Genomic DNA, 21,535 nt, shown 5'->3' on the forward strand with positions numbered 1-21,535 from the left:
TGATTTGAATTTGACCTTCAGGATATAATGACCTGTAATTACACTTCTTTTTCCTGGCAAGGATCTTGCTTGCCTTTTTGCCTTTACACAAGCAAAAGCTGCTGTTAGTTAGGCAGTTATTCTTACATTAGTCATCCATATTAGGACATTCATGTGTGTGTGTGTGTGTCTAAGTGTGTGTGTGTACAGTATCATAAAGTATCCTTTCCTAGTGGTCTCATAAAGATGGATCAGTTGCTCGTCTCCAGGAGGACCATAACCTTTTCATGACTGTCTCCATTCCATAGTGTCTATAGCGTTTTGCACATTTCAAATTCATGCTTGAACTACATCGAAGTTGTCTTGCTCTCCTAAGGTGTAGCAGTATAGCACAGCACACTGTCAGAATCTCGCAAAAGTGAGAACTTTACAAGGTAAACACTTACTTTTTAATGCTTTGCATTCTTCTAAATGAGTAAGTCAGCTCCCAGAACTATTTTGTGATTGCTTTTGGTAAATAAGTGATTAAGATGGAGATATTTCAATGCATCAACCGTCACCCAGACTTTAACTTGGAGAATGGTGGAGTTGTTAGCTGATGACTGATCAGAGCTTGCGATGAAGGTCAAAGGCATGCATCTCTGTCTCCAAGCGAAGGACGACTGGCGCGGAGAACGAAGGGAATGCATTGTAAATCTCCGCTGTCAATCCCTAACATGACATTCCGCTTGAATACGTTGAGAGGCAAGGCTACGCGATTTGAGAGGACTGGAACAAGGCTATTGAGCTGCATCATTTTCAAGAGTTTGTGGAAGGCATTCACTGAGGTTGGAGATGTGAAACAGGTAGGGTTGAATGGAAACCTGTCACGGCCACAGCCGTGCCCCCCCCCCCGGTTTCAGTTTTTTGTCCTGCCCTAGTGTTTCCCTGTCATTGTCTTCACCTGTTCTCGTTAGCGTTATTGTGTCCACCTGTGTGTCGTTTGGTTCTGTGTATTTAGTTTTCTGTTTTGTGTCCAGTCTTTGTCTTGTCCTTACTACTACTTGTCCCTGTGAGTACCCTAGCTGTTCCCCGTTTTGAGAATTAAACCCCCTTTGTTCTACCATGCCTCGCATCTCTCGTGCATTTGAGTCCTACCCCTCCTCACACCCTGACAGAAACCTTTGAAAGTTTGCAGTCGAGTTCTTATGCAAACATCTATGATTTGTATCAAGTCTTCAAATGAGGATTTCTTATCAGTCCCCTTTTACTCTTCATTAGAATTATTTACAAAACAAATTTGTGATACGTGTAGTCTTTTAGCTGCAACAATCATCTTCTAAATAGGTGGTAGTAGCTCACTTTCCTGGCTGATTTGGGGTGTCTTGTTTCATATTGTTTAATTAAAAAATTGCTAAGCCATATTGATGCAGCAGCTGATAAACCAGGTTGATAAACATTTGACGTTGACGACGGAATGATGCGAAGAGGCAGAGTTAGAGAGATAGGGAGATCAGATTGATCCTGCGATCAGGAAGGGCCTGATAGGCGCTGAATTCAATTAGGAAAGCAACAGGCTCAGAAAGAATAATCCATATAGCTTGGGTTTGTGTTTACTCCCAACCTCAGGCTTGGATTAGTGAAACCACTGGAGCCCTTTATCCGTCATGATGTCCTCAAACAGGTATTTTTAAAAGCCTGTCGTGGAGTTTGGATAGTTTGCTTTCAGTTGGGAGCATTTCATCTTTGGAGAAAACACAAATGGAACAGTGGGGCTCCCAGAGTGCAGAATGGACTATGTTTCTAATTTGATTCTGGTTTCCTTGAATGTACTTGGAAAACACAAGCCTTTTCTCATTCCTTTCATACGCTCGTTAGAGCAAGCTGGGGTTAGCCAGGCGCTCCCCATGGCAAATATTCACCGTGACCGGCTTGTGTTCCCGCCTCACACAGCAAACGGCGTGCGGCCACAGCACAGCCCCCGCGGGAGGCATGTTGGAAGCGAGGAGAGGAGGGCAACGTTGGTCAACATAGCCATTAAGTAAACCCTGCCAGTTGGCCAGTGGTGGCTCAAAATCCTGCCTCCCAACACAGCTCCCCTGTGGCTATAACGTCGGCCGCCTGTACCTGGCCTGTTGGGAATGCAAGAGACAGGAGGGGGGTAATAGTCCCTGATTATGATCCGTGGCTTAGCTCCCGGCGCCACATGGTGAGGCATCGCAGCATCCGTCGGACACACTGATTAGTCATCTCAAGTGGCCTGGCTGTGGCTCTGTGGCTGTAGGTAATGGTAATTTCCCTCTCGCTGATTGGCAAAGAGAGCGGCGAGATTGGGCCGCAGCGACGATGCAGTTAGCGGCGGGTGCAAATAGCACTGGAGTGTGTGGAAACGCGGTGGCGGTTTCCAACGGTAAACAAATTATCTGGAGTGAAATGAAAACATTAGGCGAGACAAAGTGCTGGGGGGCATTGAGAGAGCCTCGTGCTGCCCGTCTCTCACAGCCCTCCTCCTCCTACAAAAAAACCCTACATTCCCAATCAACCCCCCCCCCCCACACACACACAAACCCACACACACAAACGCACTTCCTGAATTGACCAACACGGAGCTCAATCAGAATGAAGAGGATGAAAATAAGGGTTGATTTAACGTTTTTTACCCCAAGAAAGGGCTGCTTCGACACCACTGGGGGGGGGGGGACACTCAAGAGGTCAAGGGGGGTCAAGTAACTCAGAGGCGTTAGCAGTTGAAAAACAACCTTTCCTATCAGCTGTTCACCAAGCACATTCTTTATTGGCCTCTATTGGCAGGAGGAAGCAAGCATCATTCAGAGAATTCTCGCCGCTCTCCTGCTCTGCCGTTACAAGGGCCTCCACACAATCAGGCCTTGCTTGAAGAATATAATTGTTTCATCAAAACCACCCCCGTCCCGTCCCGTCCCGTACACCTACAGTGTATGGTATTCTAAAGAGAGATAGCGATAGAGAAAGGAAGATTAAGAGAGAGAGAGACAGAGAGAGAGAAAGGCAGATCAAGAAAAAGAGAGAGAGAGAGAGAGAGAGAGGGGAGACAGAGAAAAAGGGGAGGAGGAGATGAATCCGTTGTTCTCGGCTGTGCGCCACGCTTGGCTGGCCCAGGGAGGAAGAGGAGGAGGTAGATGGGGGTAGGCATCAGGGAGAGGGAGGCAGGGTGAGGCAGCCAACATCGCCTTGGCGACCACCAGAGCGTAAAGCCAGCAGATGCGTTGGAGCCTTAGCTGCCGCGTGGCGCTGTGGTTTCCACCCAGCGCCACCACAGTGGGAAGGAGCCAATGTGTCAACCAGATTTCCCCCCCTTACACACACACTTACCCACACAAGCCACACAATCGAAAACACAGACCCTTGAATTGTCTGTTGTTTGCATTCCTTTATTGACCTTCGTATGTGGCTTGTGTATGTGGTGCTCTCGTGTCAATGGAGCAGATCTCCATTTCGCTGGTCAAGTGCTCCATGCAAGGTGGTGCTTGTTTGTTGTCTGTACAAAAGTGAATCTCAATTCCCCCCCCCTCTCTCTCTCTTTCTCTCTCTCTTAACTACTTCTGTAGCCCTCCAATGCTCAAGAGAGGGCCTGCAAGAGATAAAGAAAGAGTGCTTGAAGGGGACCTCTGCTCCTCTTAGCTTATATTCTCATAGCTATGAAGAATAGCCTAGTTCTTTATTCATGTTGAGCAGTGTGAGGGGCAGTGTGTGGGATGCTAACCATGGCTTTGGAGCTGTATCATCTCATTTCCATTCATCTGGTGAAGGATCGGGGTATGTTTAATAGTGTGTGTGTGTGTTTGGTCTTGACAGTAAATTATTTGTGTATTCAAGTGGCCTCTTCATTTACAGAGAAACACTTCAAATCTGACACTTGTTCTTACATTTTCATGTCATAATATAGGTTACTTTAATATTCTCATTAAAAAACGGTCTCAAATAAAATTTGCATGTCCATCACTCCTATAAGAAACCAATTTGATCAATAGCTATATGAAACTTTCCAGCAGTTGTTTTTTGGAAAAAAATAAAAAATAAAATAAGTCATTAATATTTTAATTAGATGATTAGCTCTAATCAAAATGATTGTACTATGGCGTGCATAATCATATTCGCTGGTGAGCTAAGCACCTGACAACAGCCTTGTGGCAACTACTGTGAAAATCATCCGAATTTGACTAATTTGCTCCGATGACAGAAAGGTTTTTAAAGCGATGCGAAGAGGGTGGTGAGGGGCTGAGCGACGCGAACGGAAGGGGTAGAAGGTGTGGGGGTATTAGCGCTGCCAGCACAGAGACGCCTCCGACATTAAATCAATTACAGCCCAGGTTGAAGTGGTTGATAATAGCAATTCTGACTGGGCGGATAGGAACCGAATGCGGGCGGTATTCTCAGGAGCGCTCGCCTGCTCTGACACATGCCAAGAGATTCCCTACCTCGTCGTTTCTGCTAGCATGTGTCGGCGGCGCTGAGCTGGCTTGCCGCGTACAGGCAAGATAAAGCCCTCACGTGGGAGCCGCGAACCAACAAGGCTGTCTGGCTAACGCACGGTAGGCCGACAAAACAAAAATGTCACAGGGAAACTTGGTTTGAGAGCCTGTTAACTTGGGGCAGACAAGATGAATAGCCCCAAATACATGCTCAGAGATTCACGTCACGTCACAATGTTTCGGATGTTGATTTAATAATGGAGGAGCGTTGGGGAGAGTCAGGATACTGGTGAATGAGAAGGCAGGAGAGGAGATGAAGAGGGAGAGGGATGAAATCAATATGCAGGCACACGTTTAGGCCGTCTTCCTCAACAAGCTATCTGTCACCAGTCCCTGAGCTGAAGTGTGACTGATATGTTTACAAATGCCATGCTTCAACTGGATTAAACACATAGAGCGTTGTGGAACTGTAAACTGATGGTGAATTTATGGCCTACTACTTTTGACAGAAGTTGTCGATTTTCTTTTAGACAGAAACTTTACTAAATAAAGTTACCACTGAATAAAGATACAGCAGAAGAGAATGACAGTATTTATTGTCATAATTGAAAGACAGTTAGTGTGATGCCAAGTTTGCAGTTAAGATCAGTCAGTTTTATCAATCACTCACTTTTTTAGTACAGAAATTTGTAGTTATTCAATTATACCCTCACTTTTACATTTTGATTATGAAGGACAGCTTTTAAAACAGTGTTTCCAGGTCGTCTTTAGTATTCCAACCCAGTGAGCATGAAAGTTTTGAAAAATGAAAAACACTATATCAAGTGCAAAATCAAAGCAGAGCTAAGCCCTGAACTGGGAGGCCAGATGTGTCACTTGTTAACCTCAATCGAAATTCCTTCACCCGCAACCCTACACAAACACACCAGGCACTTTCTCTCTCGCTCTCACACACACATCCTGCTATCTTGATGAATGGGCTGTTTTTCACATGAAGGCGAGCTTCTAAGGGAGTGTTAGCTCCTGGTAAACACGCAGAGCTGGAAGAGCTGACATCTCAGAGAACGTCTGCCTCAGAGCGTGGCAGCAACCAGGGCCTGCAGACGCCAGCCCAGGCCCACATGACAGTCCCCGACCCCCTTCCCCCCGCCCCCCCCCCCCCCCCCCCATTACCACCACCATAGACACATTTCTAGCTGGAGTGTGATAGGAGGGTTTGCGTGTGTGTGTGTGTGTGTGTGAGTCTGCAGGCTAGCGCTGAGACATGCCTACAAAGGCCCCCAAGGCCAACATCCTGCATGTCAGCATCACATCTCCCTAAGTGGCATTCTACCTCCACATCCCCTCTGCCCCGCCCAACCCCCCTCCACTCCCCCCCCCCCCCCCCCACTTCCTCCACACTCTTAATGGAGTCCGTCACACCACGCGTTCCACCTGAGTTCCCTCTGGTTTGGAGGACATCCGTGTGAACTTGACTTAATGTGTGTTGGAGACAGGGAGTTGGCAGACACGGCCATACCACCGGTTCATCTATGGAACCAATTTACGAGGTGATATTCGACGGCTGCCCTGTGTGGCGCTACTGCGAGCTTTTAGCCGAACCCTTCCTCATGCATGAGACTCGTTCTGTCGTGGTGTTGGTGGTGGTGGTGGTGATGACGAGGATGATTGCCGACTGACTCGAACACGGTATCCTTTGAAGTGGTAAATGGGAAAATACTGTTTTCATAAAAAAATTTCCCCCCTCCTTCTCTCCTCCTCCAGGAGTCGACGCCATGTTTTCCCAGCAGCCCCAGGACTTGGTGGTGGTGGCCGGCCAGCCTGTCACCTTGCCCTGCTCCATCCCAGGTTACCACGGCGTTGTCCTGTGGATCAAAGATGGACTGGCGCTGGGTGTCGGCAGAGACCTATCAGGTGAGGGGAATCACATTTCTTTCAGTGTCACTCCTCTCTCTACCATGTCAGCGCGTCTGTTTCTTCTTCCATCTCCCCTGTTAGCAGGCAGTAATATTACTCACACGCTGTCGTATATGTGTCACTCGCAAAATATCTCTTGCCACTGCTTTCCGTCTCTTAAAAGACCACATTTTCCTACCACCCTCTTTACTTCCCAGATATGTCAATCAAGCCAAAAAGTGAAACATGGCAACTCACACCATGGCGATACTGTGCCTAGTGCCGTCTTGTGGAGCGCACATTCTATCCACTGTTTCTGCCTGTATCAGGTTCAGGTCAAAGTACTCTACTGAATGATGGACAGATAATCCTATTCACAAAGAGATGTGGCCTTGGCATCTCTATGTCTAAGAGGAAAGCAAAAGCTAATTTAATAACACTTCCTGCTGGCCTAAAGAATCAGCAAAATGTGAAGTAAATGTGAAATCAATACTGCCAACGGTCACGTTTCAAGTACTTTTAGCTACTAAATAGCTTTTGAAGTGTAACTCCCCTCGCTAATTATATGGTACTGGTTGTGTAATTACCCTAATTGTTTTATTTGGATTAACACTTAGTGTTGCTCTGTCATTTTAGTAGCCTGCAGTCTCCCCTACTTGAATTTGGCACTTGAAGTTTATTCATGAGGCACTATGCTAATCCGGGGAACGCATCACTCCTTTCAAATAAATATTTACAACCTTCCAAGTGCTGACCTCTCACGCAAGTAAATCCATATATCTTCGACTATCGGGGCATCATTTATTGAAATGTAATTTACTCTGGATTATCTATACGAGAAGGGGACGCCATTGCGTTTACAAAGGCTGATGGAAGGGTTGAGCAGAGACCCCTCTGTATAGTAGCCTTAACCTGGCTCCTCTTCTGCCTGTCCTTCACCATCACTGAGGGAGTTGTAGACTCCTCCAGTACTTGTCATTCAAGGCATGACCGAAAAACCCAACCAGGACCTCTTTAAAACCTGAGACTCTTCAGGCAGGGTCGATTAAAAATGTATTCCACCAGAGATTGGGGGAAGGAGGGAGGGAGGGGGTGGGTGGTGGTGGGGGGGTCCCCTACCCTCTGACCTTCGGTGTCTGCTCCAGTGTGCCTGCCTTGTCACCGATAGTGGTACTTTATTAAACCTCAGTGGCTAACCCCGTACCTATAAATCCATTCCATTCCATTCCAGGGCTCGCGCCTTATCAGGCCCCCGGGAGCTAGGCTATGGCAGTAAACAATAGTCCAATGGTCTTAGAGTGGTCTTGAGAAAAAAACGAAGAGGTTTAGAGGTAGAAGGGGGGAGGGGGCGGGGGGAGGGGGGGGGGGGGGGGGGGGGGCTAGAGACTTGCGATAACAAGGAGTGGAGAACAGAGAGAGGATGGAATGATAGAACTGGGAGCGAGAGAGAGAAATAGAGAAAGAGAGAGAGGGTGGGGGGGGTTATGCAGTAGAGAGCATGAGTAAAGAGAGCGAGAGAGGAGAGAGAGCTCTCCCCCTCTTCACGGTACATCACCATCCTTTAACGGTCACGACTGAGGAGCCGCTGTGCCTGTCTCCACCACCGTTCCCCCACACCTAAACCTCCACACAGATCGCCCGCAGACCCCCGGGCCTCATTTACATATTGTAAAGCGGGTTCGAACGGCTGCCACTCCCCAGTGACTAAAACCCGCCCTCCGTCCCTCTACGAGGTGGAATCGAGACGATACCCCATTGTCCGGACGAAAACAGGTCTCTCGTGCATCATATCGAGATGAATGACACTTTTTTCTTTTTTTTTCCCTCTCCCCTCCCCTGCTCAAAACAGTGTTCCACAGCTGCTCCTTTTATTGCTGCTGCCTACGCCGGGGAGGAATAGTCGGCTATAAAGAATGATGGCTCGTCCTCGACTGCGCACACACAAGGAAAGCAGCTGTAAACATAAAAGTGCGTGCCGCCTAATATTGCGGCGAGAACATTTCAATACAGGTCTACTCGGCTATTCATAGCGAGACGCTGTGGAGGCAATGGATGCCGAAGCCTTGGCCTGTTTCAATTCAGAGGAACAGTGATTAAAACGAGCGAAATCTTTCACCATTCACTGGGATAAATCAGAGCACAAAAGAGAACGATTCCTATCGGTCCGTGAATTCCTGCAAGTCCTCTTTGTGAAGCTTTTTTTCTCTCTCTCCTGTTCTAATTAAAGGGAGATGCAGAGGCCCAAAGCAACTCCAAACACGATGGAGAGTGGAATGAATATGCATGAAGTCTGTGAATAATTCTCCGACCACTGAGACAGGCATTGCCCACTGGTGGGCAATGCCTTTTTACGTAAAACGCACCACATAAATGGGATGATTTGAAAGCGAAGCTGGAAAAGGTATTGTGTTCGTCTGTGCATGCAGAGTGAATCACTGTGTCGTTCAAAGAAACATGACAAAATGGTGCCCCCCCCCACACACCCACACACACGTCTTGTCTTCAGACAGCAAATTAAACATCGGGCATCCATTGCTAACAGCAGATAACCTGTTTCCATCCCTGGAAGTGTCACTTTGAGACACATGCTCCTCCTCAATTCCATAAATCACTATCTACTGCCTCCATACACAGGCCCCCATCCCAAGCCATTGATCCAACCAGAAAGACAAATCCATTCCTGTCCTGATGGATGCATTACCCCTAATGGGGCTGTTTTATTGACGGCTTTGAGAAACACAAACTGTCTTTGAGAGTCATTGAGATCAATGTGGGAGTGCATATATCTAACACTTGTCGCATATTTAAAGGTGGCAGCATTCTTACATATATATACACACACTGTGTGTGTGTGTGTGTGTGTGTGGGTGTGTTAGTTTGTGTTATTTGATACAAACAACAGAAAATGTAATTAATTCCGCAATAATATGTTTCCAGTTAAATATCTGATGTGACGTATTGTAGGCATTAAAAAAGAACTAAAATGATCACTTTATATAGAGCTTCATATCTCAACTTCATCCACCACAACTGTTTAGTTGAAAATATCTATCTAAATGCTCTCTGATAAGGACACAAAGGGGTCAACTCAAGGGTCTATCAGTCAACATGCTGAATGGCTTGCAAATAAATCCGTCATCAAGGCCACAGACTGCTTGGCTGAGGAGTAAACAGCAGTAAGCACCTACTCAGCGAATGGTCATTAATGTTATTAAGAAGAGCTGTTAGGTTGATCAAGCCTCTATTAACAAAACAACCAACCTTCATGGCCGAGCCATTAGCCAAGCGGAGAGTTCTCACAGTCACAGGTCTGCAAAAAGAACACATTGATATGAACACAAGACTGTCTTCATGTGCTGTACTCCATATTCGCTACAGTGTACAGCCATTATTTGTTTTCGTCCTTTTTTTTTTTTTTTTTGCCCTCGTGTATCTTGTTTGGCCTCAGACCATGTTAATGATATACTGTGTTAACATTAACAAGATGAAAGGTACGCTGTGGGGTTGATTTTCTGGAGTGGGTTACACGGCAGCATTTTATACTACTTGGAGGAAATGAGGGCCTCTTTTAGGTCTATTTAGTAATAATGGGATCTAATGGAGTCACAGCCCAGAGATGAACTGTGGGAGCACACTGGTCTACTTTAGACAGAGTCAAGGACTTAAAATGCTTTTAGAGTTAGAGCCTCAATTACCATTCTTTCGAGGTGAGAAAACAGTCTCCCATTGAAATCCGTCAAAGTAAAAACTTTGCCTCAATCGTTGATGTGAACATGACTCATCGGTGAATGAGGCCAAGTCGATACCTTCACCGGACGTTTGTTGGCCGTGTTCCAGCAGCGTTCCTTATTTTCTCGTTGCCCGACATTTGGGTGGCGAGGGAGGAAGTGTAGGAGTATCTCGTCAGAGAAGTTATGTCGGGCAAAGCACATCATAGGATAGAGTGGTTTAAATCCACTAGTTCCAGTTCTGCTCTGTAGCCCTCCATTTGCAGTCTATCAGTATCTCTCATCAGTGATCAATTACAGTTGAACATTGGGAGGAGAAAGCAATCTTGCAGAGAAACACTGGAGCGTTTTTACAGTATTTCACGCAGAGAGCTTCTCATTTCAATCTGCATGCCTCCGATATTTAACATTTCTCAGATAATTAGAGCGGTGGAGTCTTCCGAGAATTGAAACCCTTGCATTGAGAACTGAGGAAACGTTCCATAAAATTTCCCAATCATCCAGTAGATGTCCCTTTCCCCTGTTTACTTTCCCCTATGGACGTGTGCGCTCCTCGGCACACCTTCGATGCATATTCCGATAACCGTTAAAGGGAAGTATTTGCAAAGCATCAGCCTTTCAGCTGCGCTGTAAAACGGTCAGGTCTCTAGGACATACCTCTCTTTTTCCAGCTTTATTAAACCATAAATCTCTCGCCACTGTGCCACCGAAGCACATCTCACTCTCCAGCTGATTCTGTTCTTTGCTGCAATAAAAAAAGGTTAAAAAAAAAAACAGTTAAATAAAACTTTAAACTCGATCTGCTCTCCTCACCACAGAAAGCTCTTCAATCCCTCATCTCTGTATTGTCTGAAATTTGAGGCCTTTGAAATACCGACATAGGACCACCTTTTCTGCATACCATGGCAACATTTACTATATACAATTAATAGATTCCTTTGTTTTGACTGGGGTGACACTTCATCCATCAGCTCAAAGGTTGTACAGAAGCTATTAAAGAGTCAAGTAAACCAGTCTTGTTTCATACACTGCCAGTGTACAGACCTAATTGTGCCTGTAAAGTGCCTGTCATATGTGACCTTGAATTTAAACAGGGGGGTTTCCGGTGGTTTAAAGCACCATTTGTGGTTTGCTGTATTGACAGTGTTTAGGGACCTCGACACCGTTATCTAGATCCTGACAGGATTCTGGTTACGTTGCAGGCTATCCTCGGTACACAGTGATAGGAGATCACAGCTCTGGGGAACACCATCTCCGTATTCAACGCGTGGAGCTGATGGACGATGCCGTCTTCGAGTGCCAGGCTATCCAGGCTGCAATGAGGTCACGTCCTGCCCGCCTCACCGTGCTGGGTGAGTCTGGATACTTCTGACGCGCACGCATGCGCGCGCACGTCCACAATTCCACACACGCACGCACACACACTCACACAAACACACTTTGTTACACTTAGCCACTACAATATCAACATCAGCATCCCTATCACAGTGAGGCATCGCAAAACATTCCCCCCGCCCCCCGCCAGTCCTCTAATGTCCCCACTTTAATTTCCTGCTCCACATCCAGCCGCCATCGTTATTATTAAGCTTGAGAGGTTACTGGTTCTTAATTAAACTTTATTGGGTTATCATTCAGCTTTGCCAGTTCTGCCTCATTGGGCGACATTAGCACACCATCTCCCTTTCCCTCTCCCTCCTCTCCTTCCAGTCCTCAGTGCCCTCTGCCTCCTCTACCCCTCTGGTACTGGGGGGGAGGCACGGGAGGGGGGGAGGCAGTGAGCCCGATTCCATGACTTAGGCAGAGAACAAGGGAGAGATGGAAATGGGGGGGGGGGGGGGTGGTGGTGAAGGAGGTGGGATGGCAGGGCGGGGGCGGGCAGGGAGGGCGCACAGTTCTCCTTTCGGAGTATCCTCGCCACGAGCGGCTGATCCGCCTTATTGATCTGTCGCTAATGAAAAGTGAAACTAACGATCTGCAGGGGGAGGAGGTGGCCGGAGGAAGGGGAGGCTGGGAGGGGGGGGAGGACGACGACACACAAGACAAATGGCGGCCCAGTGTCACTTCCTGAGCTGTCACCCCCCCCCCCCCTCCCCCGTGCCTTCCTTCCGCAAAATGATATGAACGAATAATTATAAGTTCTTCAATGAGAGTCAGAGGGCTTCTATGGAACGGCTGCATCGCACCCCACTTCCTCACCGTACCTCGGGCCATTTACAAAGTTGATCTACTTTCATAATGCGTGATCAAGGCATCAAGGCGTGGGAAGAGGCACTAATAATTTACAATGCATTTCCGCTACCCACTTCAATTTCAGAGGTCTATCTGAATTGGAGCTGATAAATTGAGGTCCCGATGGTAGATTAGCTCAGGGGGCTGAGTTGCACAATTAGCGGCGGATTCCTTATCCTAGCTTAGTGTGCTCCGGGAAACTGTTTAGAAGTTTGCTATCCTGCCCTCCCTTTTCAAGCCCAGTCTCATTCCGTGTCAAGCACAGTTAGCTACTTAGCAGGAAAAGGTACCGTCTATTCAAGACGCCATTGAAATGAGTAATCATCAATAAGCCGCCAAGATCATTTGTTTCTATTCCTCAATGGCTGTTTGAGGGGTGAACCAACTTATCATCCTCCCTCATGAGTTCCCGCCAAAAGACGTTTGTTTAATCCCCTGCCTAGCCGCCCCAACTTCTGAATACATTGGCAAGGAGAGCCCCAGGCAGAATCGCATGCTAGGTAATGGAATAAATATATGGAAGAAATATATGCAAGGCCCCATGTCACGGCAAACTCAAAGCTGTCGATTACCCACCACTGGTGACAGAGTGTCTCCATGGGCATGAGAGATGAGGAGGAGCCACGCGAGGGTGCTGCCTCTGCCTCTCTCTCACCTGACAGACAAATCAATCTAAAAAAAGACATCCGACACTCCCCCTAGCCACGGGTATGAATACACTGTGTGCATCTATGTGAATGCGTGGGCGCACGCCTGTCGCTTTCCCCAAACAACAGAATGGTTAATCGATGCCACTCGCCTTTCTCCTGTCTTCGTGCCGCATTAGGCTTGGAAACGGTTTCCCTATGATTTTAATCCACAGGCCCAAAAGGTTCCGGATTTCGATACTGTCGTTTCCATAGGTAAGGATGGGAAGAGGGGCGCTGAAATTCATAACATCGCTTTGCGTTTGTCCTTGAAATGTTTAACATTCTCCCCCTGAGGGAAAATAGGGAACTGCCATTATTATAAGTGTTTAAGCCAAGAAAATAAAGTCTACAATAGCTGTGTTTCCACTTTATGATTATTCGGAAATCTTTGATGAATTGGAAGTGACCTACAGTACTGTACAATGTTCGATTGAATTCGGTGCTGACGCCAGTAAAGTAATACAGTAGGGAGGAAAAATCACCAGGGAGCAACATTTATAGCAACCAAGGATCAACTTGCCACAACACACACACCAAAATTCTGGAGCAAACGGCCCCACTGAAAAGGATCCTTGAACTTTGAACCTTATCTGAGTACAGTCTTGGGATCCATTCTAACCTTTGGGGGCTAAGGGGTCTAAGGACTGCTGAATTAGGCATGAAGGTGTGAAGTGAGGGGTTATGGTCCAGGGTCCCCCTTGAGACTAATTATATATCCGCAGCTAGGCAGGCTAGCCATGAGCTGTCCATGAGCTTGCCTTGCTTTGGGACAGAAGGACTGAAGGGACACAAACCCACTATATTAAGGTATCTGGCCTTTTAAAAGCATGTGAGACCAAATAAATCTATTTTGGAAGCAGTTAACATTTACTGCACATCCAAAAAAAGGAGATGAAAAACCAATGTCAATGGAAAAATTATGAAATTGTTATTTCTAAAAAACGATTTGAGAGACAGGCGTAGAGGAGAGGTGTGGATTTCAAGCCGATGCCTGATGTTGACTCTGTTGTTGACATTTGAAGTGATAATTGACATTCCCTCTCCACATGTCTTCAAATGAACCCTCACAGCCTTCTCCTTTCTCATCGTTTATCAGCAGCTTTTCATCTCCCTCTCTCTTGTTGATCTTCCCAGCTCCTAGTAACCTCACGTTCGTTAATGTGGAGCCGTATCCCTCACTCTAATGGACAAATCTGGTGCACTGTGTGATGAAAACGTCATTAAAGAGATGCAAAGTAATGCCACAAGGCCTAACAAATTCATAAGCACTTCCTGCTAATTGACGTTTTTTTTAAACACTCATTAGAAAATATTTACATTATGGAAGATTCTGAACTCTGGATTCAGTCCCCGGTAGAATTTTTTAGATGTTTTTCATTAGCTTCGAGAGCTAATTATTAATTACTTTTGCACAGTTATTGAAACAGCCTTGTAATAGGATGAAAAGGCTGACTTCAACCCACATCACAGCATATCTGACAGTCCTCTAAATCGTGTTTGTCAGCTTAGCAGTAGTCCATAGGCTCTCAGATTACTTGATTATAATTATGATTGCACTGACAGACAAGACAAAACAAGCCTATCTTATTGGATAAACACATCCTGGTGTCCTTGGAGCAGCCAAAGACAAGCAAGGACTCCTCACTTTTTTTTCCTTTTTTTCTTTTTTTTAATTAAAAGAAGTTTGAAGAAAACTTACAAGTTATTATTCTTCTCCAGTCTAGTCTTGCTCAGTGTGAGGGGTCAACAGGTTCCTTTCGGCACTCTACAGGATGCAGGAAACCAAGTTTTATATCTAACAGGTCTCTGATATGTTTGTGTCCCGCAGTCCCCCCTTTATATAGTGTGATGCTCATCTTTGGTCCTAAATCTCACTTTGTCTCCTGCATGGGGGATGATTGATTGCCTATTTCAGAGTGACCCTTAGTATTTTGGGCACCAACAAAAGAATGTACTCATTCAGTCGAGGTAAGGAGTAGGGGACTTAAGCACACACTGGAGAACAAAAGGGATCTGCCTTTCTTTGTGTCGAAGTACCTCTATTGTTATATTTTATTTTATGTGAGATTGAACATTGCTTGTATGATTCTCAGTACAAACCATGGTCTTCTGGCGGGATGCCCACACAATTAGACTGTCAAATCATTTGTATTCTTTTGCTCTTTGTTTTGACAGTGAAGTCAGATGCATGGAAACAAACGAGACGTGCAGTGACTATTTGGTTTTGTTCTGTTTGAGGACAATGGGTACAGTGGAGGAAGGAGTTTCCAAGGAATTGAATTGACAGAAAAAAGTAAATAAGATTGCAGCACCACTTCTCCGCTCCATCTCTGTTCATGTCTGTCTATGGAAGTGTGTGTGTGTGTATGTGTATGTGTGGCACGCAAGCTGCATCACATTCATTTAGTCATTGACTTCCATTGACTTTCACATCATTGTTCTCACTAATTAATAGGGGTACTTTTTCATTCACACATCATTCTCCACCATTTCTCTTTTTCTCTCTTCCTCTCATACTTTTCCCGCCATCTGAATGGGGCTCCTACACTGTGCATGCCCCAAACTGGAAAAATACTCAAATGGGATTTTTTGGAAACACCTCATTTAGCAGTTCAGAGACCAAAAATCGCTTTTGTGCCTTCCGTGTATGCAGCCAATTTGTCTCTTACTAAAGTCAATTTGGGTGTAGCCAACCATCTCGACTGAAGTAGCGAAGGACGAGCTGTTCTTATCTCATGTAATGCAGTTAGAAATATGTCACTCACACATGCATTACCCTCTCTCAACACTGCTAGGGAGTTCATTACTAGTCTATTTTGTCGATATTGGAGGCGGATAGAGATCGTTTGTGATATAGACTGTGGATCGAGGAACAGCTGTATGCTAACAACTAGCAGATTGCAGGTTAGATGAGTGTTTTGTTTGTTTGAGTGTTTTAACAGGAGGGGATGGGACTTTCACTTACTCACAGCTGTGTTTTGAAAGACTGTTATGATCTATCTGTCTTTTCTTGTGTTTTGTTGACATTAGCGTGCAAATTAGTTTGGTGGCAAGTTGTTGCAGGAAAATGGGTGATTGACAGAAAAAAACTAATCTGGAACAAGAGACTGATTGGCACAGGAACCAGCCTTTTTTCGTGGTCAAAAGAGGAACACATTTGGAGTGTGTACTGTACCTACTGTTTATATATATATAGTACATAAACCTATATTTTAAAGGCCCTCTTTTTGGATTTTGCACAAATCGATGGGAACCCTCGACCAGGGTCATCCACCCTTACACACACACACAAACACACGCACACACACACACACACACACACACAGACAGACAGACACACACACACACACACACACACACACACACACACACACACACACACACACACACACACACACACACACACAGACAGACACACAGTCTCCAGTCGCCGGGTGGTGAGAGGGAATGTCAGTGCCCTCCCAATCTGTGGAGAGCAGCTTCTGGCGCTGCACATGGCTGCGCTATGACGGAAGCAGCCTCGCATGGCTCTGACAGCTCTGGCATCTCCCCACTCCTCTTCCTCACCCCCCCCCCCGCCTCCCTCCCCATCTCTCCACACACCTCCCTATCCCTTACCCCTCTGTGGGTGGGCAGCGTACTGCCATCTCCCTGATACGACTCCTCAACCGGATCTCGCCTGCCTCTTTCCCCCTCCCTGTTGCCTCTCCCTCGTGCCTGTCCCGCTTCGTCCCGCTTTTCTTCTGAGACGGGGCGAGATATCAGACAGGCACGAATCTGTTCAAATTAAGCTGTGTGTCTGTTTGTGTGCACATATGTGTTGCTAGCATGCAAGGAGCTGTGTGTGTGTGTGTGTGTGTCAGCTCCAGAATCTTCTAGCCTCCAAACAGGTGTCTGGTGACAGTGCTTGAAGGGGGCCTGTGGTTTTGGGCCAGTGACCCGCGTGTGTCGGTTGTCTTGCACGTACGTTTGAAACATCTCTCTCTCTCGCCGTTGTGGATTTCTTTTGCGGGTGTTTCCGGATCTATCCATCACCAGCCCTGGAAGACGCGGCGCAGCCGTCGCCTTCCGGGGCGGCAGGCAGCGAGCGTTCCTCTGAAACAGACGGCCTTTCCAGGGCCTTCGTAGCTGTGCCAGACATATCAGCAACCCCCCTCCTCCTCCTCCTCTGAGGGACACCTCTCGTTCACTTACCTCCAAATTGCTTTTCCTCCATCTCCCATCGATACACCTCCTTCACCCGCCTCACCCACCCACGCAGACACACACACACACACACACACACCAAAACTCTCTATACAAAGGCTGTTTTTGGCGATGTAGGATTAGGGGCTGTTTGGAGAATACTCATCAGCCCAAATGAGTCTGTTAATAACTCACAGGTCCAGCGCCAAATTCACTACTGATAGATTGAAGGAGACTTCCCCCTCCCAATGACGACGCCAGCATCAAGCAATGGCGTCTCAGTGGTGCTGGGGATATTGAAATGTCTTGGGGGACAGGTTCACACCCTAGGTTTATGCCGGCACCTCCTGTGGTTGACAGACTTACTGCCCAGTACCTCTGGGTTAATTACAAATCCATATGGCTCAGTGTCATTTATAGATAACTTTGATTATGCACTAAAAGTAAATGATCTCACTGAAAACCAATCCCACTGACCTGGCCCTTTCTCTCTCCCTAGAGTTTATCCTGTTTTTTAATGGTAAACTATGTCTGGGAGTGGACGCACGAAACATGCAGGTCTTATCTGCTGTTGGAATGCGGGTGTTGGTAATTCCATTTAACCACACGGTTCCTTATAATGAACTGTGGCATCTCTTAGTGGAGGTGGAAGGGAGAGCTAATGTAAGTTGTGACAGAGGGACACAGGATTCCTCCCCTCTTCGACACTCGCCCAAATCGGTGCTCATGGCTTCGTTATGTGAAATGAACTGCCATTCCTGAGATGGCTTGAATGAGAAGGGGCCAATAGAACAGTGTGACCTCAGCTACTCCATCAAGGTGAGGAAAAGTAATGACGGAAACTTGGAGGCATGAATGTACTACCTCTCTTGGGAGCTGTTTGGTCTCCTGGTGGTTTGATGGTTCTGTGGATTTAGATGTGAGGATTGTGTGTGTGTGTGTGTGCGCGTCTGCTTCAGCGTGAGAACCACACCATGCAAAGTGTGACACTGTGAGACTGTGGTACCCTGCGTGAACCTGTTTGTGAGTGTTCAAATTAGTATGCGTGTGTGTACGGGGAAAAAAAGTATCACTTGATCCCCTTACCAAGTGGAGCAGGAGGAGGAGGACCTGCCAGCTCTGTAATTAAAGAGGAGCGATCAATTGGAGACATTCACCGGACAACTCGGGATCAATCCCTTGCGTGGCCGCAGTAAAGCGCTAATTTGGAACCATTAGGGCCTGCCGAGTTTGCAAACAGGCCTGTAATGATGATGGCTGGCGGAGTTTCGAGGCCTTGCTTTTGTGTAGCTGTCAGGCGGCCCTGCCACAGGGACCGAGTTTCGTATAGAGACGGCTTCACCAGGCGAGGGCTGGGGAAAAGAGGGTGGGGAGGGGAGGGCGCTAAAATGACTTTCTTCCGATTATACTGTTCTTTCTGCCACTATCCAGGCAAATTACCAACTACAACTATTGTTCCACAGTGTTACTGATGGGACTGCTGAGCGAATGGATCTGAATGGGGTCACAGTTTTGAGGATACGCTCACACGCTTACGCATCGTGGTTCTTTTTCTCTTTTGTTTTCGGATAAGGGATGACTGTTCAAGATTTACCCCGCAATCCCTGAGACTCCAAATGCAATCCAGAGGAGGTCGGATTAAGAGCAGGCTACCTCTGCCATTCACTTAGCCGCGAGATTACATCCATGCTACCCCCGCGTCGTCCCTGTGGCAGCCATCACACACACGGAAGGGAATGAAGAGCAGGGCTGCGTTCAGAGGCAGCCGAGTGCGTCTCTCCCTCTCGTCTTTGTCTCCTCGCCATCTACACTTGATGCACGAGCAGCCGTCTTCCACAGTACGCGAGCTGAAATCAAAACAACATTCAGCGACGCGCTGCCAGAAAGCTCTGAGTACGGATGTTTAAAGCGTGGCACATACGCAGGCCCCGTCTGAGACAAAGAAACTTGTGGGTGATTCGAGAGTGGAGAGCGAGTTGTTTTTTAAAAGCTCCAGTAGTGAATCATGGGGACAATTTGTTAGTGACATCGAACAGTGACATCACGACAGTGACATCACCGTCCTTTCAGCCCACATCTAAGAGCCCAGTTGTATTTTCATGCAGTCATGCTACACTGCTTTCCTGAATAACAAAGGTTTCAAAGTTTTTTCTCGTTGAAACGTGTGGTGGCATACCATAATATTCCAGGCTGGCTAAATCGCCTCCTGCCCTATATTGAATATGCATGTCTCTACTGTCGTCTGTCACAGACCCTTTGAGAGACAGCCTAACTGGATCGTTTTTCCATTCAATTTTCCCCATCAGACTATAGGAGCGTCACACAGCTCACATTCCTGACAATTAATTAATGTTTCAGCCGCACTGAGCGAGCACTGACAGCAAGCCAATAATGTTTGGGTCTCGAGAATCAACTGTCATCGCTCCATCACTCCTCCTGACATTCTGTTCATTTTTGCATTCGTTATTAAAAGAAAGAGGGTGTTGATGGGCCAACTTGTATGTTAGGCCATGCGTCTCAGCTTCCCAGAATACTTGTGAACATAATCGTACACTTTGCACTTGCATATATGGTCACCACAAGGTGATATGATCAAGAGATATTATTTTTTTTACCATATCTCTTGCATTCACTCGCTGACATCAGCGAAAAAGCCTCAGGATTTCACCTTGGAATGTTGACCTGGCTGCACCTGTTCTGCTCCACCTTTTGCATTTTAACGAAGCCACTGTAAAAAAGGGTGATTTTGATAAACACGTGTTTTATCACTCTACAAGGCTATTTTGAGAGATGCCACAAGAGAACAGGGTGCAAAGTGTGTGTTGGGTTTCGGGATGTGTCGACGAGCCTCCTGATTTCACATAACAGAGTTCAGCTCAGGCTCAACTGGGTCTGAGGCTCTTCTCGGAGTGAACTAGCCAAGTGTGTGTGTTTCTTTTTGTCAACACTTTTCAAAGCTCCCCTGCTGTACCATATCACACTTTGTCATACTGTGACACCCGTATTGGAGCCCCAGGTTTTTAATTGCCCGTCCCTGGTAGAGAGGTCGAGGCATCAGCGTTGACTGGGGACGGGTCGGTTATATTTAGACTGCAGTTTTCCCTCTTGTAATGCAATGAGAAAAATGCAGGAAAAGATGAAAGACCATTTCCACTTCCTGTGTGGGAAATCAACACATTTCTATCTGAGATGTTATGATGCAAAGACTCCATTGATGTTTTCAGAGAATGACTAGGGCACTTGGTTTGCGCAAGTATACAGTTGAAAACCTACATTTCCTAGGTCAGTGATGTTTTCTGAGGAAAGGCAAAAACGTACAAATATTGGACCTTTGTCAGTAATTAATTATTTATTGAAACCCAACCAAGTACAGTACTTCATCACAACCAATTACTTCATTTTGTATTGAAAGCCAACCAGGGGATCATTGGGAAGAAAGAAGAAAGTTGTCCCTATCCAATTTAACATAGTTAAACTGTCCCTGTTCAGCCTAATTTAATCTCTGCTGCAACTACTACGAGGTACACATTTTCATATATCTAGACCTTTCTCCTAACAACCATGAATAATACAGTATTCCAGGGTCACCTGCGTTATTTCATACACATTGATTTTTTCACAAGTGTAGGCATAATCCCCCCCCCCCACACACACACACACACACAAATACACACACACAAACACTCACATAAATACACACACACACACTCACAGGCAAATATGCCAGCTGTCGACAGCCTTTGATTTCATCTTGCCCCAGTTCTGCACTATACTGAGTGTGGAGGCCAATCAATAATTCACTCGAGTTTGAATCAAAACAGGGTGATCAGTGTGAGGGTAAAAAAGAAAAGAGAGCGTGCAATCAGTACCATTCAGGCCCTGCGTGCCACCATCTTCAGATGTTGCCTTTTTCTCTGTCTCATTCTCTCCTCCCTCTGTTCTCCCGTTCTCTCAATTGTGAGACAATTGCCTTTCTGAGGATGGCAAATCTCAGTTCACAGATTCAGTGACATCAGTTGTATTAATAGATGTGCCTTTCCAGTCAAATTCACACCTGGTGTCAATGACTGTAACCCGTGTACATTGTGGGTAGCACAGAGCGCATGTTACAGCTTAATGCTGTCCTTCATTCTCAGTCCACACAATATACTGTAGATAGTCCAGTATACAAGATCAGATGCTGGCTGAGTAGTCATTGGTATTTTGAATCTGTTAAGATGGTTAACATTCCCACAAAGAGAGGAAGGTGCAGAAGTGGTGCCGAAAAATTACTAAATGTAAGTTTGAGTCCTCCAAGAACGTTTTGTTGTTTCGTTGTATGTTTTGGGTGATACATCATAAACCGTTTGAAGAAAAAACGGTTTAGCCAATTCACCTCAAGGGTGCGGTCTCAAACTCT

General features: G+C 46.3%; 1 protein-coding gene across 1 annotated transcript in view; it reads left to right on the forward strand.

Annotated features, from left to right (window-relative positions):
• Nucleotides 1-6,184: 6,184 nt before the first annotated feature.
• kirrel3b (kirre like nephrin family adhesion molecule 3b) overlaps nt 6,185-21,535 on the forward strand; it is a 47,908-nt gene continuing 32,557 nt past the window's right edge. The window contains exons 1-2 of the mRNA XM_067246513.1: nt 6,185-6,323; nt 11,236-11,385. Of these exons, the coding sequence (XP_067102614.1) occupies nt 6,185-6,323; nt 11,236-11,385 (289 nt within the window). The remainder of the gene's footprint in view (nt 6,324-11,235; nt 11,386-21,535) is intronic.

Source organism: Osmerus mordax, chromosome 11, assembly GCF_038355195.1.
Source record: "Osmerus mordax isolate fOsmMor3 chromosome 11, fOsmMor3.pri, whole genome shotgun sequence".
Classification (NCBI taxonomy): Eukaryota; Metazoa; Chordata; class Actinopteri; order Osmeriformes; family Osmeridae; genus Osmerus; species Osmerus mordax.